Below are 27360 nucleotides of genomic sequence, written 5' to 3'. Positions count from 1 at the left end.
GCGAACCCTCACATGCTATTAGCTACTGTATACAGATGCGAGTCAGATGCTGTCGGCCTTTGAAACGTGTTACTTATGTTGAGCACTCTAAGATGACTGCTGCTCACAAATTGTCTGTATTAATTTGAGTATGTTTCTCCACCTTCTGCTTTTTCCTGGTGCTTTTCATTTGATGCTAAAGTGATCAAAACCTACAGAGGATAAAGGAAGAAAACATGTAGTTCCTTTTTTCCTAGTGACTTTCTATCAGTGTCTGCCAAACGAGCATACAATGATTTCCCCGTTTCTTCTGCTGGAGCAATTTAGGAAAATTACCTTCAATTTTCTCCTTAAACCAATAATGTCTTTAAAAAAAAAGAGATTGCACCAGTCATCCTCTTTTATGAAGATTTCTTCTTTGGATCACTGCCTTTGAGCAGTTGCCTGTGGTATTGCTGTCACACCTCGGAAATTGCAGAAATGAATAAAATGTATGATTTTGTTTTAGAGGATATGCTATGTAATAATCATACAATTTATTCACAGTTATTTGTTGTAGGTGTCTGTGATAACCTTAGAAGAGAAGTAAAGCACTTCAAGCTGTGTTTGTATTTTTACCCCTTGAGGAGGATTAGGAAAACTTTTTTTCTGCAACGGCTTCAAATAAACCTCAAAACAAGTCATATTACCATTTGTGCAAAATTACGGTCACACCACATGCCGACTTCTCCATCTGTAGCGTGATGAGAGGTTGAATGGCAAAGAGAAACATGTTCGTGTCTGTGTCTCAGTCTTAGAGCTTCCATTAGCAGGTCCTTGCTTCTTTCATCCCGCCTGTCCCCTAAGCCCTGTTGGCTTGATCCAGCACTATAAATAGACACATGCAAAGACCCTCTGGCCCTTTTTTCCTTTTAAAAAAAATATATATTCCTTTTCAGAACACTCTGTTCTCGTCTTCTACCACATCAGCACCTGCTTTAACATCATACTGACCTCAGGTGTAGCTTAAGGGAAGCTGTCGGCCAGTGAGGGAGCTCTGGGTGCATGCAACTTAAGACTTAGCCCTGTAACCTTCACCTAATCGGCCATAATCGACCAGCCTTGGGGAAATAATGTGCCATGCAGGGTATGCCGCGGCAAGAGCTACATGTCAGGCATCCACAATTCAGTTACACATGTGTTTTTTACTGCAGGGATTTTTTATGTTGGATTCAAACAGGTGATGGTTGTAAATGTCTGACTGGGGAAAGTTATTAAATGTATTTTTTTTTTAGTTTATAAGATGAATTAATGTATTAGTTGTACAATATTGCATTAAATTATACTGCTTTATTTTTAATATTGAAAATTTTATTTAAATGTTTTTATTATTTAAGTTTTATTATTTTTGTATTTAATTGTTTAAACATTATTAAACATATAATACTTTAATAAATTAATAATTTGTAATTAATATACATATACTAATCATTCTATGATTGTTTATTATTGTTTAATTATTTGAAATTAATTATTTTAAGTTTTTGAATTTTTATATTTTATTGTTTAAACATCATAAACATATCCCATATAATGTAGCATCATGCCCCACGAATGAATAATACAGAAAGACAACATCTGTTAACCGTATCTTTTCTCCTGGGCTGTATCGGTCAAACACGGTTCGATATGGTTTCGGCACAGCAGGGTGAAAAACAAAAAACTAAACAAAATTGCTTTTTTGTATTAAACAGTGGTGTACCTCAGCTGTAAACTATAGGAAGCCCTTTTACATTAGCCTACCCTTGGTTAAAAAAAAAGTACACTTCTATAATGTAATTATGGCTCGTTTCCACCGAGCGGTACAGGTCAGTACAGTACTGTACGGTACGATTCGGGACGGTACACCCTGATCCAGCTTGCATTTCAACCGCCAACAGTACCCTTACTTGATAGGCATGGTATATGCTGGAAAGTAGCTATCGACGATAAAGCGCGACAATACGCACAACTCTGCCTCTTTTTGTTAAATGGCAGTTTTAATGAACAATAATAGCCATTAGAAAAGTATAATTACAAAGTATAAGAGGCTTATATAAGACGAAATAAAGACATAATCAAACAATTCAGTCAAACATATGCTACAAAATCAGCGCTGTACTACAGTAAAGTTCAAAATAATATAAAGTTAAACATAACTTTGTGCTCAGCCAAAACGATATGACCAGGAACAAATAATAGATTCATAGAGACCACGAATGCATGTTGAATATACCCAAAATGAATTGTATCTCATGTTTAATCACTACAGAGACATCAGAGCCAGCGGCAAATGTTGGAAGGACTAGCCGAGCTAAGGCTGCTCTAGGCGGATACATGAGCACTGAGGCGCCCAGTGATCACCTAGAGCTCCGAAATCGGCATAGCAAATTTTCAAATAGGCGCTATCTTTATAAATAAACAGCAGATTTGAGTTTTAAACAACTACATTCTCGCCTGAAAAATTCTTAAAACTACATTTCATGACACAATAACAGTAAAATTTTGAGTCCACAAGAACGCATATTGAGAAACGCCTATTGTCTGTGTGAATGTATAAAATGATAAAATACACTGTTATATTTTTTTGTGTTTACTGATGTTGTCACGACTACCTAGCTCACAGTAGCAATGACATAGGGGAGACCACACCGTTTGTTATATAAATCCAAAATAATTTATTAAAACTTTAAATCAATAAATGTATCAAGTCAGTAAATGAAAAAGCAAAAGAAAACTAATCAAAAGTATAGTGCAAATCAGTCAAGTGTAGACTATGTGTACTGCAACGAAGACAAATAGAAATAGGAGTAGGATGGTGCTGGTGCTGGTGCTGGTGCTGCCAGCCAGCCAGAAGACCAGAGCAGAGACGCGCAGCTCTGAGCAGACTCCGAGCAGAACCAGAACAACTGGCAGGTCGTGTTTTTAAACAGTCCCGCCCATCAGCTACTGTCCGATGGACCGAAAACAAACAGCTCGCCCTTCAGATTGGGGGGAGAGAGACGGCCCAAACATATTCTGTCCATGATGGAGTGAGCACACCCAACACGGCAAAGCCGGGCGTGACAATGTAAATAAGCCCAACACTCATGGACAGCAGATCGGAACGAGTGAAGGAGAAGCTTTATCCCCTTGTATCACGCACAAGTGACGATTCTAGTCAACCAATCAACGTTCTGCAGTGAGTTTAGCTCCACCCTTTTGGTACCCTTTGTTGTGCTAGGTACCCCAACGGAACGGTACCAAAAAGGTGGTACGGTTCGCAATTTTGGTATCATTCACAACTTCTGACAATGGAAACGGACATAATTGTGCACCGTACCGTACTGAACTGAACCGCACCGCTCGGTTGAAATGAGCCATTAAGTGCTCTATTTTCGCGCACTAATTTTGTACTTAATATACTTAAAATGGTTATTTAGTACTTCTTAAATTAAACATAAGATCAAGTAAGTGTACTCAACTGTGGTACCACTATACAAATAGTAACTAAATACATTTATTAAGTTCAGAGTGTCAGCAGATAGACACGGGACACAGAGGTAAGTGCAATACAAACAGATATATCCCAATCTCCTGAATCTTCCGTTCAGTCTGGCCATTAGTTTGGGGGTGATACCCTGAGGAGAGACTGACGGTGACATCGAGGGGTTTGAAGAATGCCTTCCAGACACGGGAGACAAACTGTGGCCCACGGTCAGAGACGACATCTTCCGGGATGCTGAAGATGCGGAAGAGATAATGGAAAAATGGGCCTCTGCTGTTTCGAGGGCTGTGGGTAAACCCCCGGAGGGGAATTAACTTGCAGGCTCTGCAGAATCTGTCAACTGCAATGAGTATGCAGGTATAACCTTCTGACTTGGGGAGATCTGTGATGAAGTTGACTCCGACTTGGGACCAGGGTCGATGTGGAATGGGTAATGGGACTAATTTTCCGGTGGGTAAGTGATGTGGAGTCTTGGAGATGGCACAGACTGAGCATCCACAAACATACTGGGAAACATCCCGGGCCATACTGGGCCACCAGTATCCAGGGCCCATCGGATGGGGCTCACAAGGATGGCTGGAGGGAGTATGGGTTCAGGTGTGGAGGGTTCGTCGGGGGTATGGATACGTGAGAGGGAATCTGCCATGACATTCTTATCTCCGGGTCGATATGTGATGGAAAATTGGAACCGGGTGAAGAAGAGGGCCCAGCGAGCCTGCCGGGGGTTTAACTTCTTAGCACTACGGAGATATTCCAGGTTTTTGTGGTCAGTGACGACCATAAAGGGGTGTTGAGCTCCCTCCAGCCAGTGTCTCCATTCCTCCAGCACCAGTTTAATGGCGAGCAGCTCCCGATTTCCAATATGGTAGTTCCGCTCCACTGGGGAAAGCTTCCTGGAGAAGCAATCACAAGGGTGGAGTCGGGGAGGCTCTCCGTGGTATTGAGACAGCACTGCTCCCACGCTGGTGGTGGAGGCATCCACTTCCACTATGAATGGGAGTTGGGGTTCGGGATGTGAGAGGATGGGAGCAGTGCAGAAGGCCTCCTGGAGCTTCTTGTAGGCGGCTCGAGCTTCGGAGTTCCAGGACAGAGACTTGGCTCTCCACTAGGGTGGAATAAACTTGGAGCTTCAGCTTACTAACCAGGGATACAGGGATGTTGGAGAGACAGTTTTGGAAGCAAGTTTTACTCCATCGGAGGATCTCGCTGGTATCCCATCTGACTTTGGGGGAATGTTGAGATAGCCAGGAGCATCCCAGGATGATATTGACAGTGGGTCCCTCCAGTACCAGAAAGGAAATCCTCTCCTGATGAAGACAGCCTACTTGCAGAGTGATCGGCGGAGACCGGAACTTGATGTGCCCACGCCCGAGCGTTTTTTCCATGTATGGTCTCGATCTTCAGCTCAGCCTGTCTCTGGTGGGGTAAATCAAGCTGTTTTAGGAGGGCCTGTGAGATGAAATTGCCTGAGGATCCCAAGTCCACGAGGGCAGGTACTAAAATGAAATGACGTGGGGTGAGCAGTTGTCCCGTTAGCAGTGGTAGGGTAGAGATAGCAGGCTCCAATTGGAGGGTACTCACCGCAGGACGTGGGGGGCGAGAGGGGCACACCAAAATGAAGTGCAGTAGCGCTGCCTCGTTCCATCCACACGAGGCTGCCAGAGTCCGGAACTGCAGAGTATAGTTACTGGCTGAAGAATCTCCCTGACGGAGGTGCATGAGTTGGTCGGCAATGGAGAGCCGGTAGATAGGCCGAAGACCTCCTTGAAGTGGGAAGAGAATGCATCGAAAGAGTTAATTATAGTGGTCTGTGAGTTCCAGATGGCTCGTGCCCAGAGCACTGCCTGTCCGGTTAGCAGGGTGATCAGGAAGGCAACTTTAGCCTGTTCGCTGGAAAAGTTATGGGATTGCATCTCTATGTAGAGTGAAACTTGGAGTAAAAAAAGCTACATTCAACTGCCTCACCTGAATAGTTTGCAGGGATGGCCATGGGACTGGCAGAGGCAGACTGAGGGTGTGTGACCGGCGAGAGAGCTGTTCGAAGAGCGCTGACCAGCTCTTCGAGGGTATCCGCAGCGGCGGGGTTCGGCAACTCCATCTCCGGTCGTCGGTTCTGGTCTGATAGACACGGGACACAGAGGTAAGTGCAATATAAACAACAGGTTTATTGAAAAGCAGCAGAGGGGAATGAAAGTAAAAGTGAAGTGAAAGTGACCATACCAAGTATGGTGACCCATACTCGAAATTGGTGCTCTGCATTTAACCCATCCAAAGTGCACACACACAGCAGTGAACACACACGGTGAGCATTTATGCAGAGCATTTATGCTGCAGCGCCCCGGGAGCATTTGGGGGTTCGGTGCCTTGCTCAAGGGCACCTCAGTCGTGGTATTGAGGGTGGAGAGAGCACTGTACATTCACTCCCCCCACCTACAATTCCTGCCGGCCTGAGACTCGAACTCGTAACCTTTGGATTACGAGTCCGCCTCTCTAACCATTAGGCCACGACTTCCCTGAGATGAGCAGTAAGTCCGGGTAAGCAGGCGGGGAATGGGAAAGTCTCTTGGGGCTTATCTGAGTGTTCCAGAGGGAACAGCGGGGCGTGGAGATGGTGGAGCACAGGAGCGATGGAGAACTGGGATAGGAACACAGGAGCAACTGGTAGGTAGACAAAGGGTAAGTGGCTCAGGTTAGTCAACATAGAATGTTTGAGACCAGACAGTGAGTGAACGGGAGGAGTGCAGGGATATAGTACTGCTGATTAGTGCTGCCAGGTGGCGGTGATCAGAAATCAGGGGATTGGGATCTGGCGAGTGTCGTTGGTGGAGATTGCGGTGACTGTGGTGACTCTCTGACACAGAGATAGTATGTTAGCGCATTTTAGTTCATATTCATAGTGTTCCAAAAATAGCACAGTTGAGTACACTAAGTTGATCTTAAGTTTATCTTACGAAGCACTAAAGAATCATTTTTAGTATATTAAGTACAAAATTATTGTGTGAAAATAGAGCACATTAAGTACATTATGGATGTTTAATTTTTTTAAAAAACTGGGACTATAAGGTTACAATTAACTTTACAACTAGTAGTAAATATAAAGGGATGATAACTTTTCTGTACAAAAATTATGTTACATCCCTAGTTAAAATATTCACTGTAGCATATTAAAGCAAAGACTTTGAAGTATATGCATATACAGAATTTTAGTCAAAAAAATCTTAGCAAGCCTTTGGAGTAAAACTGCAGAAAATCAAATAAGCATGGTCATGCAAAAAAAAAAAAAAAAAAAACTGGACCTGAACTCTATGCTATTAGCCTCTAATTTGAACATGGTGTTATTGATAGCATTAATGCATATGCTTTCCAGTTGAGTGTCTGTGATCGACACTGGCATGCCCCCGCTTCTGCCTGACTGCCCTGAAAATGTCTTCTGAAACCCTCCCGCTGTGTTGCAAATGGAGAGTCGTTGCTGAGGGACTTGCTTTGTTTGCCTCCTGCTGGTTTGAGGGAGGCAGAGGCCTCTTTGTCATGCAGGTGGTTATATATATATATATATATAAATATCATGCTGAAAAACTTTGCTGCTTCGGCAGAGCTCAGAGTTTAACGCGGTGTCCCCAGATTAGCCTCTTGGTGTATGTGATCAATGGTAAGAACCTACACGCACTTGACTGAATATGCAGACGCTCCACCGGCATCCCACCGAGGCTGAGACTAGTGATAGGTCTATTGTGGTTTCCCCTGAATATTTGTGATAAGACTCGGTAACAACGCTCTGTGCTGTAGTGCAATAGCAGGCTTGTGCCTGGCTGATGAGCTTCACTGAACTGCTATTGTCATGTTACCGGTGATTTAAAATATATACCAGTTTAACTTTTCTATGTTATGTGACAAATTAGTGCATATTTGCTGAAAATTGAAAATTCAGTTCACTTTGGCCTCTTTGACTTGTTTTCTAAGTGGGTATGCATGCAGGTTTTGTTATTAATGTTGAAGGCTGTTTACTTTTGACCCTGAAAATTGTTTAAAAGTGCTTTAAGAGAGTATATTGTCTGAAAAGGGTTTTAACTAACTGTTTCTGCTAACAATGTGCAACAGTTTTTTTGTTTTTCTTTTTTTTAACCACATCTCAAGTTGTTTTACAGCATGAAAATTGAATTAAATTAAATGAACATTACATTTAATGTTTTTTTTTTTATAAAGCTTTATTTTAAGGACCAATTGTCACTATTAACTAGGCCTAGTTGCCTATAAGCATGCATTTTACTAGCATATTGCACATATTATTGCACATAAAGCACATATTAATGCCCTATTCTGCATGACCATATGAGCCCATATATATGTGTGTAATCTTTTAGAAGTTTTATTTAATCAGTCATTAAAAGTATATTTTCATGATTTAAAAGGTGTAATATTTTATATTTTTACAATGCATTTTCATAGTTGAACTACAGTACACAGTATTTATTTATTTTATTTTAGTATATGATGACAGATTAGAGGTAAATATTTGTTAATTTAATTCATTTCCATAAACCTGATGCTTTATGCTATTGAGATTCTTAGACAAAAATTAAATGTCACATTTAAGTGAAGCCACAACATATGACCTAACCACACTATATTATAAATGTTTTATATCTATCAATTGCCACTCTGTTCCCATGTTAACTGTAATGCATTAACAGGCTCAAGGTTTAGTGCCAACATTCAAAGTGAAGGATTCTAATGCTTAGCAGATTCTCAAGTGTGTATGTGTTTTCATCCCTGCGGTGTGCATTATTTAGCACTCCAAGTGGCTCAAAAAATAGCAGGTGACATTGGCGGGTTGGTGGTGCTTATTTATAGAGAGTTTCTAAATGGAAAATGTATGAATCTAGCAGTCGTTGTAGTGCCTCTGCAGTTGTTGATTTCGGTTTGGAAATCAAATCACTTTAAGATGAAGGTACCAGCTCAGTCTAATACATGGCTTGTTTTAAACCTGGGGCTTATGCTAAAACAAGTCAGCCAACAGAACAAGACAAAATACAACTATATTCTGATGCAATGCATGCTCTGAAAACAAGTCTTAATATCCAATAACCAATTGGATTCTCAGGTGAATTGATCTTCTTTAAGGAATTTTTTAATGTTTCTACTGGAACGAATACAAGATAAAGAGAAAATTATTATATACAGAATTGTTTGGCAGGAGTGAGGGATAGTAAATGGGAAAAAGTGCTATACAAAAAATCGTAAGAAGCTGAATATTACTGAAAAAACATTTCTAGACTATTCTCGCAGTGTGTGTCTTTTTATAGCAGTGTGCTTGTGTGAGTGTGTGAAAGACTTGTGCTTGTGTGTTTGTGTTTATGGATATATATTATATTTACTTTTCCAGGCAAAGCATTGCATGCTTGGTTTAAGTGATACCATTTAAATTTTGTGTGTCTACGAGGGCATCAGAATGTAACAGGATTAATGATGTAAAACGGCCAGTCAACACTGACAGTTTTGACTTTTGCACATTGTACTGTTGTCAAAGGAATCATTTAATTCAATCTCACAAGAAGCAATCATAAAAAATGCAAAGTGTACACCCGGTGAAAAAAAACAACAACTGTGATTTATGTGGTATCTTATTGATGGCTTATTTAAAATAATAATTATTTGATCTGCAAGCTTCAGACCAGCCTATTGCAGAATCTCATCTGGTGTGAAGCCCCCTAGAATATCCCCTGATAGAAACTATAACCCACTTCATATTTCACATAAACCAGATTTATTTGGACCAAAAATAGTTCATACTGTGAAGATTGATTCATTGAGGCTTGCTTTATTGTTTTTGGTCTGCTACAATATCAAATCAGTTCACTTTAAAGTTGTGCAATCTACCTTGAGGTGTATAGCATAGAATTCGTATGTCAGTTGCATCTGACCTGATGGGGTTTTATGATCAAAGCTCTGTAGGATTTATTGTTGGGCCAGATAATATAATGCAGTGCAATACAATGGTGACTGAGGGATGTACAAATAAACATTCCTCAAAAGCGTTTTGTATCATATTTGTGACCCTGGAGCTCAAAACCCTCATAGGGTCAATTTTTTGAAATTCAGATTTATACATCATATGAAAGCTGAATAAATAAGCTTTGTTAGGACAGGGCAATATTTGGCCGAGATACAACTATTTGAAAGTCTGGAATCAGAGGGTGAAAAAAAAAAAAAAAAAATCAAAATATTGAGATAATCGCCTTTAAAGTTGTCCAAATTAAGTCCTTAGCAATGCATATTGCTAATTAAAAATTAAGTTTTTATATATTTATTGTAGGAAATTTACAAAATATCTTCATGGAACATGATCTTTACTTAATCTCCTAATGGTTATTGGCATAAAAGAAAAATCTATAATTTTGACCCATACAATGTATTGTTGGCTATTGCTACAAATATACCCGTGCTACTTATGACTGGTTTTGTGGTCCAGGGTAAAATTTGATACTCAAATTTATATTTTCCAAAAAAAGAAAAGATTCATGAATAATCAAGTAAACCTATTCCTAAATTGCTGCAATCCATTAAGTGTTCATCTTAAAATATTACTAACAATATAAAAGAAAAATTTACAGAAAGGTTTCAATAATAATAATAATAGTAATTTGTTACATTTATATAGCACTTTCCTGGGTACTCAAAGCGCTTTACATGGAAGGGGGGGAATCTCCTCAACCATCACCAATGTGCAGCATCCACCTGGATGATGCGACAGCAGCCATATTGCGCCAGAACGCCCACCACACACCAGCTTATTGGTGGAGAGGAGACAGAGTGATGCAGCCAATCAGTGTATGGGGATGATTAGGAGGCCATGATGCTCAGAGGCCAATGGACAAATTTGGCCAGGATGCCGGGGTTACACCCCTTCTCTTTTTCAAAGGACATCCTGGGATTTTTAATGACCACAGAGAGTCAATGCAGAACACACATGACAAGCATTGTGCTCAGTCTTAAGGCTAATTATCCAACATGAAATATTAAACATGATTTTGAATCTTTGACAAATTACAATTTACTAGCCATTGCACTTAATGCTCGGGGTGTTGGATAGGCTTACAAAGTAAAACTGACTTTGACTGATTGCTTAGCCCTTCTTATTCTTATTCTTACCTTTTTTTGTATTTTTTGCACAGTGCAGTACAATAATGGAAACTCATTTCTAAAATAGCTTATGCAAACTTTCACATTTGCAGAATCAAAGAAGTAAAAATAAGCTTGAGAATAGAGTTGGGATAATTGCACTGTATTAGATGCCATTTTTCTTTTCACAAACTCACCATGCCTAATCTCAGATGATGGCAATTAGAACATAATTGCTTATAATAATTGCTTACTAGCATACATGACCATAAGACTAATGCCTCAATCTATGGAGAACAAAAGCTGATTGCAACCTTAGTCCTCCTACATGTATGCATCTTTTTATTAGCAAAACAAAAAGTGTATTTTAAAATTGTTCAGAGATAGTCACTCTTTAAATCAAAATGTGAATCCCACATAATGACAGGCCAACACTCTGTGCTTTCTGAAGGGTAAGCCTTTGTTCTGGCTGCATTATGAACATTTATATGATGCCAAACACCCTGGCCAGTTCTAGAAAGGTTCTTCCTCAGAGGCAGCCTTTGTAAATTGCTGTTTTCAGCCAAAGGCCAGATTGTATATTTGGTTCTGTGGATCTCTGTAAGCATAGACACAGTGAAAGAGAGGGGAGGGCTGGTTCTAACACTGCATCAGGATGTGAGATGAATAGTACTAGCTTTTTACCCCAGCCCTCTCTTTCTTGTTCTCTCTCTTTCTCTTTCTATCTCTCCCTTTGGTTTGTGCTTTCCTGCATTTAAACAGCCATTTCGAGGCAACTATTGCCCAATATGCATTTAAAAGAGAATTCGGTACAATCAACATTCAGCCTTCAGAATGTCTGATAGTTTCGAACCAAAGTCTGGCTCCCTATGAACACTTGGAATGAATCATACCTATTTTTACACATAATTTTACATGTTTTCCAAAACCCATGTTTTGGACTGCATGACAAAAATAAATTAATCCTTGGGTGGCATTACTAAAAGACATACAAAACTAAGCTGAACAAACAACAAGAAGAGGGCAGCCTAGGATGGATGGGTAATTGCACATCATTATTCCTATAAAAAAGATAGTTTAGCCAAACATGGAAAGTCAGACATTATTTAACAAAACCCTTTCGTTCTTTTTCCCTCTCTTTTGTTGAATACAAAAATAGATGTTTAGTAGAATGTCAGTGCTGTACTTTAGCATAAAATGAAAGCTCAAGTTTTCATTTTTGGGTGAACAATTCCTTCATGATATACACCTGCCCCCTAAGGCACCCAACTGGACAGGATTTGTGAATGTGATATTGTGGCTTGTGGGGAATTTTTTTTTTTTTTAACATGTGTCCAGGTGCAGGCACTCTCACATGTGCTTGTTTTCATGGTGAAGTTCAAATCAATATCAGATCTGATCCACTGACATTACAACAGTTTTCTCTCCAAGATATTTATTCTGTTGGTTGGTTTTACAAATTTGTCATGACACTGAATAGGTTGAGTTGATTGAACTGACAGCATCGTCAAAAAAAAACTCTGTGATAACGGAAAGAATTTAGGGTGTGAAATGAAAGTCTTCAGGTTATTTTACGGAATGTGTGACCTGTCGGGATTATAATTAATTTAAAAGTCAGATTTCTAACAGCTAATTAAACACAGTTAATTAATTTTAACTATTGGGTTCTTGTTTTTATATTATGTATGCACATTTTGATGAAATAATTATTTTCAGCAAAAATTAAAAAAGTAATAATTTAATTTCAAATTAAAGTGATTTCAAATCAAAAGCACATCCAGAGGAGTGTTGAAATGAGGACAATGTTATGCATGTTTCTTTAACTTTGTTTTTAAAATATGAGCTACAGTATACATACAATTTGTGTGTTATATTTATGATGAACCAAAATAGTGAAATGTATACTTTTTTGCCTACTTTTTGGTTAATGTGGAAATTGACAACTTTTCAAAAATTGTGAACATATTATATAACTATAAACTTTTGTATGCTTTATATTTTGGGATACACAAAATAATAGATTGTGAAATTAGACTTGACAAAACAAAGGAATTGTGTCCATCACAATGCTATTAAACCAAATAGCTGTGGAAATTAAAGTATATTGTTCAGGAATTGTCCATTAATTTAGAAGGAAAATAGATCTAAAAATACATTTTTGTAAAGAAATAAAGTAGTAAGAACTTGAAAATGTGTTTTAAGAGAGTTTATTTTCTAAAAGTCCACAGGGGCACAATTGCTCATGCTTAAAGAAGCCCTTACAGCAAAGAAGCAAACAGCAGTAATTTATTCCGGTAACTTGCCTTTGTTTGTTGTATCATGAGTGTTGTTTCATTAATAAAGGTGTTGTACCCCACCGGACCCCTGGGACTGTGTATGACGTCTAGTGATGAAGTGGGTCAGGGGTTCTCCTCGATTTGTCGTCTGCAAGCACCATTTTGAAAGGAGATGTCTGCCTCCCCTATTTGTAAAATATTACTAATGCAGAAGAGGCAGCACAGGTCAAAAGCTTTGTTTTTCATTTGTTTCAGCAGTACATCAGTATGTTTAAGAACAAATACCTAATCAGACAAACAAAAAGAGAATTCAATAGCAACCATGCTTTTAATTAAAAATTAAAAGCACGTATCCAGTGAATCACCCCACCCATAGAGTTCAATAAATTGTCATAAAATGACACGCTACTCGTTTTCAAAGGCTTATCCAAATCCTCTGTCCTTACATATCAAACAGACTTTATGCAATGTCAAGAACATATGTTCAGTTAGCTTCGAGCTGCAAGTGAAAGGAAAGCCTATTTATCATTTCTCCACCTAAATCGTCTGTTAATGTGACGTCTAGTAGCACTACTCCTATTAATGTGTATTTGTTCTGACAAGCTCAAGTCATCTGTCTCTGCATCCATTAACTGGACTTGAGGCTGTTTCTCATTTGTTTCTAAAGTGAAGTTTGAATGCTGTAGGGATTGCTTTGATAATCCTAAAATGTCTGGAGTGATATGAATAATGTATAGTCACAGTATACTTTTACATGTATATTTGCATGACAGGAGCATTTCTGATTTATCCTGCAAATCATCACACACTTCTCAATGCAACACAAAACATTTACTGAACCTGATTTTATTCTGTTTGTATTTGCAGAGATCTCTGGGAACTCTGAAGACATCCCCCTGGTTCGCTGGAGGCAGCAGTGGTTGGAAAATGGCACTTTGCTCTTCCACATCCACCATCAGGATGGTAGTCAGAACCTGCCTGGCCCGGCTGCCACCGCTTATCCCGCTAGTGACTCTGCTGAGGAAGAGCTTCGTATCCTGCACATCTCTGTCATGGTATGCAACCCACACGGAGTCTGAGTACTTGAGGTTTTCTGCACTAATTATTGGTGCACTAATGCTTCTTAATTATTTTGCTTATCAAATTAGGAACACAAATCAAATAGTCCCTTATATTTCAATAAAATTAATTCCAAAAACCTTTAAAATACAGAGAAAGGTAAGGGTGTTGCTCTCACTTTTGTTTTGTGATGAAAATTACATTTTAAATATTTTGGAATAAAATATGGACTCTATTGTCTTTGAAAAGCTAATTTCATAGCTAGTATTTTGTGTATTCTAAATACTGACAATTAAACAATAATTTCACATTTCTGCATAATTTTAGAAAATTACAGATTGATTCAATAAATCACATCTCTCATAATTCATTGCATGAATTCTCTTTCCTGACACTGTTGTCTCCATGGTAACTGAGTACACTAACTTTTGATTTTGATCCACTATGGACTAAGCACTATATGCTAATTGTTATTTATGGAAATAATTGAATTTGGGGCAGCAGTTTTTGTAAAAATTTGCACACAATAAATATACCCCTTAAACATATTTTAATATTTTCCTGGTCCTCCCTTTTTCCAGACAGAGATATTAACCCTTTTGCCACAAAGGGCCGATAACTCTCATCAATTCTTTCCTCAGTACGCATAGTGACCGCGGATTTAAAAGCTTTCACAAACCCCATGCTCTTTTGTTGTGGCTACTGCTTGAGCTTCAAAGCCAAACAATCAGCAATCGCATACCCTTTCTTGTGACAGTAGAAACATTCACGCTCCTCTTTATTACGAGGTGGGCTAAATCTTGAACATGACGTTTGAGATTGCGAACTCTCAATCTGTAACTTCTCAGGACATGCAGAGGCAAATACATTCTTGTGAGTTAAAACAAACTCATCTGCGAGTACAGCTGCATGTGATAGTTACCTTCTGTTCATTAAGGAACACAACTACTCGGTCAGATAAACATCCCTTAAACTCCTTTAGCAACATCAATTATCTTAAAGAGTCAAAATCACTCACTTTACTGGCGGTGTACCATTTATCAAACAACACTCCCTTCTCCCTAGCAAATTCCACAAATGTTTGTGGACTTTTTTTGTGTTTTCTAAAGCGTTGCCTATAAGCCTCTGGAACCAACTCACATGCTCGCAGGATAGCGGACTTCACAGACTCATATTTCAGACTCTCTTCTAGCGATAATGTAGAACAAACTTCTTGTGCTTTACCAAATAATCTACATTGCAAAAGCAAAGACCCGACCTACTTAGGCAAACAGAGAGAAGTTGCGATACGTTCAAACGCACTGAAGTAAGAATCTACTTCTGTTTCTCTAAATTGAGGAACGAGTGCAATGTGTTTACTCACATCAAAGGCGTGTGGGGCTAAACCAACCCGCGGAGAAGAGGCTTAATCTGTGTTTATCTGTACAGCTGAGCCAGTAACAATTTTCGATGCAGCTAGCTCAAGCTGCCTCAGCTTCACCTGCTTCTTTGCCTAGATTTCCAGCTTGCGTACTTCCAACTGCAAGTTCAGTTCAGCTTGGTGCGACCTTCAGTCATGTGCCTTCCCGTGAATCAACAGAACTGGGATGAAAACGGCTCAAAAGCCAGTCTTGGCTTCGGCCTCCGCGTCAGCATCAGCTCTGCCACTTCGCTTGTTCTTCTCCCTAGAACTGAATTTGCGCCAGAGCCACGCCATCCACGTTAACAATTCTGCCCGTTTCAACACCCCCAACGTTTGACTAAAGCCAAGTTCACACTACAGGACTTTACACGTCGGCAGATCGTTGTGCCGTTCAGACTACATGACTTGATTGTCTGTCTTTTATTTGTTGTGGTGTTCACACTACATGACTCTATGTAAATGATCTGCAACCAGAGGTTACACACTACACGAGCTGACAACAACTCTGTCACCCAACTACTCGATTCGGTCCCTAAACCATGTTTTGTCTTAAAAACACGCGAGAATTGACCGTTCGCAAAGAGCTTGATTGAGAGGTGATCTGACCAATTAGAACATGCCTGACAGCTGGCCAGTCTTCACAGAAATACGTTAAAACGGGGTGAAAAAGATCGACTGAATTGAAAGTTTTTCATTATAACTAAATATAAATATGTGAGGAGGGTTAAGCTGTGCTGTTGTTGGCTGCCATGGTAACGGCAATAAGCTGAGGTTGTGAAGTGCTTGTTTTGCTTACCAGAAAATCTGGTCATGCACTGTATGCATAGCTTGCAGGGCTAAAGTTAAATGCTGAGTGTTAAATAATAAAACAATATGTTAAAAAGTGTGCTCTTATCATTCTGTGGACAAAATGAACTTCGCCCCGATCGTGAGCTGTATATGCACATGCACCCTCATCTGTTTTCAATGCAGGTTAACAGCGAGCTTCATGTCATCTTCCACTCATTAAACTATGACAGGTCCTTTACTGCAAAAAGACGGTCACTGCGACACTCGCAAAGTGATGAAACTATGGCGCTATGTGCTTTTTAAAACAATTTTCATAGGTTTCACGTTATATTGTGGGCTCGGAAAATATGTAAATGCGCATGCCCAGTAGCCGCAGCTGTATCCCTTCTAGCCTTAACCCCAAATCAGACAGGAGAGTAGATTAACTTCGGTGGACTTAAAATGGTGTGTTCTGCGGTTGAAATTAAACACTTTATTCATGTTCATTTCGTGCATTAAGTAATTATGAAAAGACGATCGGTTCACGTGTTTGAACTGAGGCAATACAGTGATCTGTCACAACACATTGAAGAGCCACAAAAAGGTAGTTATTGTTTGAATTTCTTTAAAAATGACTCGATTTAAAAGAGTCCTGAGACCTTGTTTCATATCAGCAGTAACCTGCTCTGTCGGTGTGTGGTCAGTTTCATCTCTGCTCTGAGATGTGTTTTTCACTGGGTGAGAACAGGAGTGTAGTGTGAGTGTTTGTCAGTCATGGCAATAGTAACGATTGGTGGTTAATAAAAAATATAGCAGCCAAAAGCTTGTGAAAGATGCTAATGTGCAAAAATATAAGCATTTTCTTTCAGCGAAGTTGCTGTTGTTTTTCTTCCGGTGACCTCAACATATGCCTTGCTCTTTCATTGGCTGTAGCTCGTCACCACGTGATGTCGAGTCGGCCGACCGGTTCAGATATTTGGCATGCTAGATATTTGTTTGGCGTCGGCGACACGTCAGCGAGCGTCTTTGATGCATCGTTGTGTAGTTCACACATAAATAGTGAGTATAGTGAAGAGTATAGTGAAGTGACATTCAGCCAAGTATGGTGACCCATACTCGGAATTCGTGCTCTGCATTTAACCCATCCAACGTGCACACACACAGCAGTGAACACACACACACCGTGAACATACACCCGGAGCAGTGGGCAGCCATTTTATGCTGCAGCTCCCGGGGAGCAGTTGGGGGTTCGGTGCCTTGCTCAAGGGCACCTCAGTCGTGGTATTGAGGGTGGAGAGAGCGCTGGACATTCACTCGCCCCACCTACAATTCCTGCCGGCCGGAGACTCGAACCCGCAACCTTTGGATTACAAGTCCGACTCTCTAACCATTAGGCCACGACTTCCCCTACGCGAAGGGAAAAGATCGCGAAGTGCCGATCACCCGCAGATTTTCCCCCGATTACAGCCAATGCAAATCGGGCTTAAATCGGGCTTAAAATACTGTAGTGTGAACTAGCCTTTAGGCAACACCTGCAACTCATTCAAACGCAAGATCAGTATTCGTTTTATTTCTTTTTTAAGAGACTGTTTACTTACAACAATCTGAAAATGGTCTGTGATCTGTAATAAATCCTGCTTCCTGCACAAATCAATCTGCTCTATAGATGGACTGGTAACAAACTCTTAAACACTTCCATAATGAACAACTAGCCAATAAGCATAACACTACCACATTGCATGAGTAAGACCCATACTGTCATAATACACCAAACAATGCAATGTCAATTTTTGCCACCAACACATCTACAAAATTACCACAATTACTATAATTTTTGGGATTCATTGATCCCGGACGAGCCCCCATTAAATGTTACGACCCTTTTAAGATGGTCTAGGGCTGGGGTCGGCAAGTAAGTTTGGCATCGGGCCAAAAATGTTTTTTAAGATTTTAAGAATAGAATTTAAGATATTAATTGATGAAAACTGCAACCAGAATTGGCTGTGACTGACTGTTACAGTGTATTTTGTAACTGGTAGTGAGCTGTTGTAAAATAATGCGACAGTCATTAACAAAAAGCCACATTTGTGTGGCGGTGTCCGATCGGAGTATGTGAGCAGAGTGGAGCGTCAACAATTTCCCCTCAGCGCTCCGAACATTTAATAATCACTCCGCTCCAGCTCCGCTCCGCGCTCACTGATATCAGAAACATCACTCCGCATCTAAAGTATTCCAGTATGTTTGAAATATCACAGTTCTATGGAAGCCCGTTTCCGCCACTGAATAAAATAAAAAAAAAAGGTTATTCAGTCTTTTTATCTCACAATTCTGACTTTTTTCCCACAGAATTGTGAGATAAAAACTCGGAATTGTTAGTTATAAAGTCAGAATTGCGAGTTAAAGTCCAGTTTTGAGGGGGGAAAAAGACTGATATATTCTCAGAATTGCGAGTTTATATCTAAGAATTAGCCTATAACTTTTTAACTCGCAAGTGCGAGTTTAAATCATGTAATTCTGAGAAAAAAAGTCAGCTGTCAGCTGAAAATATTCAGAAGGAACAAATAAATTCCTTGAGAAATATAACTTCCCGCTCATATTCACTGCAGTCATCATAGCCTTCACATTATTTCTGATTTGAGTGATCCTTTTCTATCTAGCTAGCTAAATATGTTTAATGTGAATTATTGCTAAATATGCAAAGACAACGAACTGCCAACAAAGGAGATTTAATATACAAAGTGAAAAATAATCCATATAATTACAAAGTATATTTACGAAAATTTACAATTCCGAAAAAAGAAAATGAACAAAAAAACTAAAACTAAGCAAATCAACCCAAGAGAAAGGGGACGCTAGTGACTCCAAAAGAAAGAAACAAACCAATTCTATCTTATTTAAACCTCTAACCTAACTAAAGGAAGAAAAATAAAACAAATCTTCAGCGCCAAGCGCTGGGGGTGGCGTTCACCTCTTACCTGGGGTTTCTATACACAGAGTTACCTAAATGAAGCACAATGGAAGTCGTACGACATTTTCCCTATCCACCTTCCTCTTGAGTAAAGAGTAAACATCACAGCATCAGCTCATCAAAGCTCAGAGAGCAACGCCATCCGAATTACAAAATAAGAACAAATCAATCAAACAAAAATGATGAATCAAAAAAAGGTGGTAAGGTTTAACGAATGTCAAACAAAGACAAAATATTCTGGCATAAATCAATAACAAAAAAAAGCAAATCAAAACAATTAAAATGACAGCAAAAAGCAGTGAGCAAAAGAGGTCTCCATTCACTTCTTTCAGCGTCCTTTTATCTGCCGGCAGGAACTTTACTGGCAGCGGATAGGTCGGCGTCACGTTGTTTAATGATAACTGACAGTTTCCTAAGTCAATCAGCTATCAAGGGAGGCGGCCTAAAAGATCAACAGAGAAGAGCAAGCAGGAGAGAGAGAAAAAGGAAGAAAGAGAAACACCGGCACTACCAGAAGGACATTTATGGATGTGACAAGTGTCATAGTATTTTTATGATGAATTTTCATACTTTTGAGATTTAAATTCTGGGTCTTCGATAAGAGTAAAACAATGAAGTCTATACATTAAAAATAATTAGAAAATTAGCAAAAAGAAGTTTCCAATAAATGTCCAAAACTGTTATATATGGAAGCCTGCCATAGAATTAAAAATAAATGAAAAAGGTAATTGCCACTTTTTCTATCACAATTCTGCCTTTTTTATCCCCCCAATTCTGACAATAAATCTCACAATTCTTTTTTCCCTTACAATTCTGAGAAAAAAGTCAGAATTACAAGAAATAAACAATTCTGAGTTTCTATCACGCAATTCTGACTTTGTAAGTCACAATTGCTACTTTATATCTTACAGTTATGACTTTTATCACTCACAATTGTTAGTTTATATCATGCAATTCTGAGAAATAAATCTGAATTGTGGGATGTAAACTCACAATTTGAAAAAAAAAAATTTCAGAATTGTGAGAATTGCCATAACCATTTTTATGTTTTATTTAGTGGCAGAAACAAGCTTCCATATTTTTAATTTGAACTAATAAAGAAAAAAGGAAGAAAAACTAATTCTGTACTTCTGTAGCTGCAGATTCAATGTGGACTGAGTCAGGAGAGAAAACAGTATGTAGATAAGAAAAGTTCAAGTTATGTGTGAGAAAGAAAGGAAGATAGTGTTTGTTCGGATTCAGTCAATTAGTGGTTGCGCCTCCTGGCTTCATGGTTCTCCTCTCTCAGATCGTTGTACTACTGTCATCCCCAGTAACCTCAGAACAATTGGAGCGAAGACTCTTGAGGGCATAAGGATTTTAAAAGCTTTTAAACACACTCAGTATAATTAGTGGAAAATCCATATTTGTAAATTGTCATGATGAACATCAGTGGGGTTTGCATGGGGCATAGTTAGCGGTGTCGAGCTGTGTAGCTCAGATGAATGAATGAATGGGCTGTTCAAGTCAAGTGTTTGGTATGCAAATATTTTCATAGGAAATGCACAAATGGCTCATTATTTCTATATAAATTAAAAGGAACATATGGGGGCTCCAGGCTTTGCTGGATTTCCTTTGCTTCTTGAATTTCAAATCCTGTAATTGCACATTAGAGCAGTATGGCAGTTGTTTTGGATGGTTAGTAGATTCTCTGTGCAAAGCCTCTGATTACTGAAAGATCCCTGTCGGAATATGATTCCTCCGAGCTCCGGGAAACCTCCTCTATTGAGCGAACCCTGCTTGATCCCTCAGAAGCTGAAGAATATTGCATGCCTCCTATCTCAAACACAGACTCTGACATTGATATCCCTACAAAGATAGTTATTAGTATTCTAAGGGCAACATGCAGGAAGTCAGCAGATGATTCAGCCTCATTGAGGAAGGCAACGGGATCCAAACAATTTTCTCTTCTCATGGCATTATGCTTGTATCATGAAGGACAGCGCAGTATTTAAGCACATATAGATTGTATTTTGATGTCCATGAACTGTAAACAGCTGAAAGATTGGGTCCCGGTCATTAATTACTTAATTATTCAGAGTAAAGATGTACAAACAAGATTTATAATGTGATCACTGTACGATTGAGACACCACCGTGATCAATAAGGTTGTGTAGGGTGAAATGAGGTAGAAGCTCATAAAGGTTGTTGTTAGACCAAATTAATTTTCACTGATGATTTTATGTTCGTTACAGCTTATGATTGAGATGATAATTTTTTTAGAAGGCACCATAGAAAGATATATGCATGCGTAATTATTTGCTGATTAGATTTAGATTATTTATATATTTTATGAGCTATGCATTTCTGCATAAAATGCTGGAAGAAGTTCATCAGTGTCATTGTGACTGGCTGATTATCTTGTCTTTAAGGTAATGTCCACCTATCATGGTGAATAATTAAATTAGGACTAATAAGCTAAAAAGAAGTTGACCAGTGATATGAATGAATGAATGTTGAAATAGTTGTAAAAAAATAAACAGTTAAATATATATATATATATATATATATATATATATATATATATATATATATATATATATATATATATATATATATATCTTAAACTTTAATCTGGAAACTGCGTAAACATTAATTGAACTGGAACATTTGCAGATAGAGAGACATCTTTGCCTTGTTATTTCAGAAGTCTACCATACGCTTCTTTTGTCCTCTGATATTGTGTTTTCTCAGGGCATTGTTCAAAGGCAGAAAAGTGATTGATCATTTCTATTTTAAAATCTGAGCAAAACAGGTCATATCTGCTTTGCTGTACATAGTTTGATGCTCGCAGAATGTGAAATTATCAGATGACCTTGAGTCCTCAACTTGCTCTCGAAAACAAACCAATTTGAACGTATTCAAATTTGCAAAGGATGCAAGAGAATAAAAAGCCTTCTTTAAATAAAAATTTCTTTCCTTTTGCACCCATCCTACCCACTTGATTTAGCCATTTTTTTATTCTTAGCCTTCAGATCTCAGACTGTGTTATTGCAAGGTGGGAGAAGAGTGGGAGTTTTTCATCAGTGGTGCGACGGGCAATCTCTGCGACAGATGGTACCTACGCCGCATCCCCTCCTGGCTCTGACTCGTCTCGGCCGGAGGGCAAGCTCCTAAACCTAGTACCCCCTAAAATCATGTCACTTCCTTGAGTGCTTTGCAACGATGCCAGTCCCAAAGAGAGTAAGCCGCCAGTGTAGACACCTGTCACCCATCCATGTCTATTGTGGGCCATACGTGGCGGTCTTCAGGCCAGCTGGGGCTTTTGCTCAGCTCAGTGGTGCGCGGTGGTCGTTCGGCGCCAGGCTCGGTGTCTCACCATGATAGTTTAGGGTTTGTGGATGGATAAGCACTCGTCAAATGTGCTTTAATGAAAGCCCAGCTGTGCTGTCATTTTGACTTTGATGAGTTTTTTCTTCTTTTTTTAAACCATCTATTCTTCGGCTCGTATCTCCAGCTGCTATCACAAAGGCCACGTTGTGAATTGAAAATGTTTTTTTTCCCATTTCAGCTTATTTTTCTTCTCTTTAGGGGGTAATGTGTAACCTATTGAAAGCAGCAGTGGCTTGCTGTCAAAGAGCGACCACCCTCTTCCCTGCCACTGTCATTGGGCTTCTGTAATAGACGAGCAATTGAGTCAACTGCAGGGGGGTCTCCACAAATTAACAAGTCACCAAATCCCACCTACAATCAAATGCTGCATTCCACCACCATTTGCGGGACCTCTGCTATTTAGCAAGCTATTTTTCCACCTTGTTTAGCACCCGCTTCGTACTAATATGTTCTCCGAGGTGGCTGTATTCTCAACAGGGAGCTTTTTTGATGTGCACCTTCCCCTCCATTCAGCTGGCCGTTTTACAAGCGGCAATTTGCACTACTCAGCAAGCCTGAACATCCATAGGCTGCTCCTGACCCCCGTTTCTCCCATTTGCCAGTTTCAAGCTTGTTCCCCAGTGGTTTATATCTCTGCGGATGGCTGGCTCAGCTGTGCCGTGCCCTTGCAGTGATTTGCACACACTGGGTGGAAAGACTGGCATCTCGTGTAACACAGTTCTCATTGCATCTATATCACAACACCTGACAGCCGTCCTCAAATTGGAAACAGAAACAGATGGTATTGTGTCCTAGATTTAACACAATAGTAGATGCAGTTTTTTTAGTCTAATAAACACAATGAATAACAACATGAACAACCAACGCTATGGGAAGAAAAAAATGATATAGAGTTTATTGTTATTCCCTCAAAATAGACAATACATTTATTGTGGTGCCCAAGCATATGTGGCAGTCTGTTGTTATAGAGGAATAAACGGGTAATGTTATGGTTTTGATATAGTATGTTTAGTTTATTATCTGTCCTTTGAGGCACAAATAAAAATGTATGTCATATTGCCATTATTTAATATAAAGTTAAAATTTAATTTTGAGTGTGTGTGTATATATATACATGTCATTTATTGATGAGATGAAAGTTAAAGAGCCAGATTTACTAACGGCAAACCGTCTTTTGGCGTTAAAATAGTACTGTCAGGGTTTACTAAAGACGCGCAGTGAAGAATTAGCACTGGAAAGGAGTGGACATAGTTATTTTTGCGCCAGATGGATCATGCAACGTCTTTTACTTACGTTTGGCCTTACTGGTATTTGCGCTATTATTTAACGCCCAAAAAAACATGTCATAAACTCATTTGCGCTTGAAATAGCTGCAATTTTTGTTGCTAGGAGGAGGCACCACAGAGAACATAGAGCGTGTGGTAGACGGGAGAGGATATTTTCCACACGTATTAATTTATTTGCCAAAATAACACATTATCCATTTCTGAACATATACTGATGCTAATTTGCGCTGCACTTGGAAGATTGTGTTGGTCATTATGGAAATGAGATGTTGCGTCTATGTTTTTTAATTTACGTGTTGTCAGTAAATCAGAAATTTCCACACCCATCGGAACTGTTTTGGAATTGTGCTCTCGCGTTAATTTGCCCTGTTTAGTAAACCTGGCCCAAAATATGTTAAAAAAGGTGTAGAATCAATCTTCACTCACAGAAATAACAAGTGACACATTTAATTAATATTTACATTTTTAAGTAAAAAAATAATATGTGTTTTATTTACAACTAATACAAGTAATTGCACATTGTTTGTTATTTTGTATCTAAATCTAATGACATTAAAACATTTTTAAATATGACTTATGTTTCCAAATATTTTGGGGGCCACTGTATTTATAAAAACAAAGACTCCATCTCCGTCTTGTTGAAAAGAACTTGCATACACTCTCAGTATGTTGATGGGCCATAGACTTTCTCTATTGAATGGTGGTTGAAAGATATATGAGGCTAACGTAGTTACAGTATTGATTAAACTAATGCATCCTAAAAGATTCTCAGCTTCCTGTATTTCATTAAGCGATCATATGATTTCATCGCTTTAAATATTATAAGAAACTTCATCTGTCATTTCACATTTAGTTTTCAGCAGAAGCACACTTGGTGACCTCTTGGATTGATGCTGTTTCTTTTGGTTTTCTTCCCTTGTTGCTGCGGCAATAACGTGGCCCTTGGATTAATGTCTCAGACCATTTTTTTTGTTTGTTTTCGACTGAACTAATAAATCCAGAATTTACGATGTGATTAAAGTCTTTCTTTGTTTCTCTGTTTCCTACTCCCCATCGCCCATAAAATAGCACATCACACGCCTTGTGCTGGTGTAGCTCTTGGTAAACTGATATTCTTTTTTCCCCTATCTGAAATATGTATGGATAATTTCCATCTCTTCTGGGAATATTAGAAGATAATGCTTCAGAGGAAACTGGCGGGGTGGCATTAAGGTTGATACAGAATTGGATACGAAGGAGAGCTAAAGCAATAAAGCAGAAATCAATTATTCTCGCATTGGCTAACAGCGAATAAAATAGTTACTTGACAAACACCCTGTGAGCTGTAAGAGGAAACACATGCTTCTTTTCTCCATCTTTGTATACACCTTTTTTTTTTTTTGATGTATGAAACTGATTTATTTACTTAGTATTGATAGTAGGCATTTTGAAATAGGAACTCAACAGCTGCACTAAGCCCCAAAACGCTGACCTTTCTGAAATTGTTTCAGACGTTACATGCTCTTGTTTTTCCTAGTCCCATCTCAGCTATGCATCTCTATAGGCACCTGCAAAGCAAGACCAGGATGCAAAGGTGTAAACATCCTGAAAGCTCAACTCGATTTATAAAACAGGCCTGCTGGAGATTCTGCCCTGTTAGCAGCCATAAGAGGAAAGTGATATATCTTTGCGTTGAGCTCCTTCCCAAGGGCCTTAGGCTGCATGAATGTAACCAATGGCTAAGAATGCTGGAAAGAGGGGCAAGCAATGTTAAAATCGATGAATGATGAATCTTTTAGGTAGCCACGAGGATGAGGCTCATGGAATAGTTATTTCAGCTTACACTGCAGTCCGAAACTCTTTGCTGAAAGGTGGGTATTTATAATGCAGTTTACATGGACATTAAGATGAAAAGTCTATGCATATTGAGTAATACATATGCATCCTCTTAAATGCACAACCTCCCAAGGGTGCACTTCTTATGCACATGGTGGTCTTCACTGCAGTCTAGAAAGGATGATGATCTTTTAATCATGGTCTAATCATGGGCACCAGGTCAAAGTCTAAAATAACAAGATTGTACATTTTGAAATTTTCTAAAATAGAATAAACTAAAACTGAAACTTAATAATATATATATAAAGAGGCATATTATTTAAAATAAAATTAATAAAAATGACAAAACACAAAAAAACTTAAAATTAAATGAAAATGAAAACGAAAGCAGGAAATATGAAAATAAAACCTAAAATCAAATTAAATGTTCCCTCCTGGTGGAATGACCATCTTCAAGAATCGGCTAAAAACACATCTCTTCCATCTTTATTTGACCCTCTAACTCTAGCACTCTCTATTCTAATTCTATTCTTTAAAAAAAAACAAAAAACTTGTCCCTTTTATACTTGCACTCTATTCATTTACTTTTATTTGTTTTTTAAATCTAACACTAGCTTTTCTAATCTTTTTGTATTCTGTCTGTTTTCTTTTTATTTATTATACAATTTACAAAAGCAAAAAAGGCCTCTAACACTAGCTTGCTCTATTCTTTTTCTATTCTATCTGTTTTCTATTATTTACTATATAATAAAAAAAAAACCTTGCTACGTGTACTGAATTAAGCTAACTGAGACTTGTTATAGCACTTGCATATCATTGCTCTTTTGTTGATTTTGATTGCTTCCATTGTCCTCATTTGTAAGTCACTTTGGATAAAAGTGTCTGCTAAATGACTAAATGTGAATGTAAATGTAGCGCTGGGTGATATGAGCAAAAATTCATATCTCTGTCATTTTTGGCTGATTTGCCAATTTTTGTATTTGGATTAAACAAAAACAAATAAAGTGAATGTAACCATGTTAGGCAATAGGCATATATTATGTGTAAAAAGGGGTTAAAATCACACAGCGCTCATTCTAAATTAAGTCTGTGAAGTTTAGCAGAGAATAGCAAAGCTAAAGCTCATGTACTTCTGACAGCAAAATGGAAATATTTCCATGGCTTTCTAACATTTACAGATGGAGAATATACATGTGAAATGTAAGTTATGCATTTAGGAAAACAGCACATCTCAAACACATTAAACAGCGCATCTCTATCAGCGGCACACACAGCCTTTCTGTCAGAGCCGCTTTAAACTGAAACTATAAACTATAGGCTACTATATATCTTACGAGGTTTTTAAAGCCCTTCATATAAAGCATGTCACATGTTTAGAACAAATTGCATTATGCACTTTCTCCGCAGCAGTTCAGTCTGTGTCCTCCATAGATCTGTGTCCTCCATTTTTTCAGATGCGCTCGCATCAAGCTACTTTATATCGATATTAACGGTATTGCTTCATACCGTATCGCTTATAAAAAATATATAGATAAATCATACAAACTCGATATACCACCCAGCCCTATGAAAATGTTAAATCTAGTTAAAATCTAAAAATGCTATAATAGTATATCAGTGATACTAAAATAACAGTGATATACAAGTGCACTTTCCTTTTTTTTTTCTTTTGCTTTGGATACTGTCCATGCTTGTACATGGATATCAAAGATGGAGGTACTGATACTGGCACCAAATAGCATTTAATGGAGGAAGTGTAATAAATAAGACAATAAAACATGGGAGTCTTGACCAGTTCAGTAAATCCCTTT

General features: G+C 38.6%; 1 protein-coding gene across 1 annotated transcript in view; it reads left to right on the top strand.

The window, feature by feature from the left end:
* The window catches only part of astn1 (astrotactin 1), a gene marked incomplete at both ends in the record, with an annotated part of 275148 nt that overhangs the window by 41940 nt on the left and 205848 nt on the right, over positions 1-27360 (top strand). Inside the window, one exon of the mRNA XM_079434773.1 lies at positions 13747-13934. Coding sequence (XP_079290899.1) covers positions 13747-13934 — 188 coding nt within the window. The remainder of the gene's footprint in view (positions 1-13746; positions 13935-27360) is intronic.

Source organism: Barbus barbus, assembly GCF_936440315.1.
Source record: "Barbus barbus genome assembly, chromosome: 15".
NCBI classification, from domain to species: Eukaryota; Metazoa; Chordata; class Actinopteri; order Cypriniformes; family Cyprinidae; genus Barbus; species Barbus barbus.
This window is presented reverse-complemented; position numbering and strand designations above follow the sequence as displayed.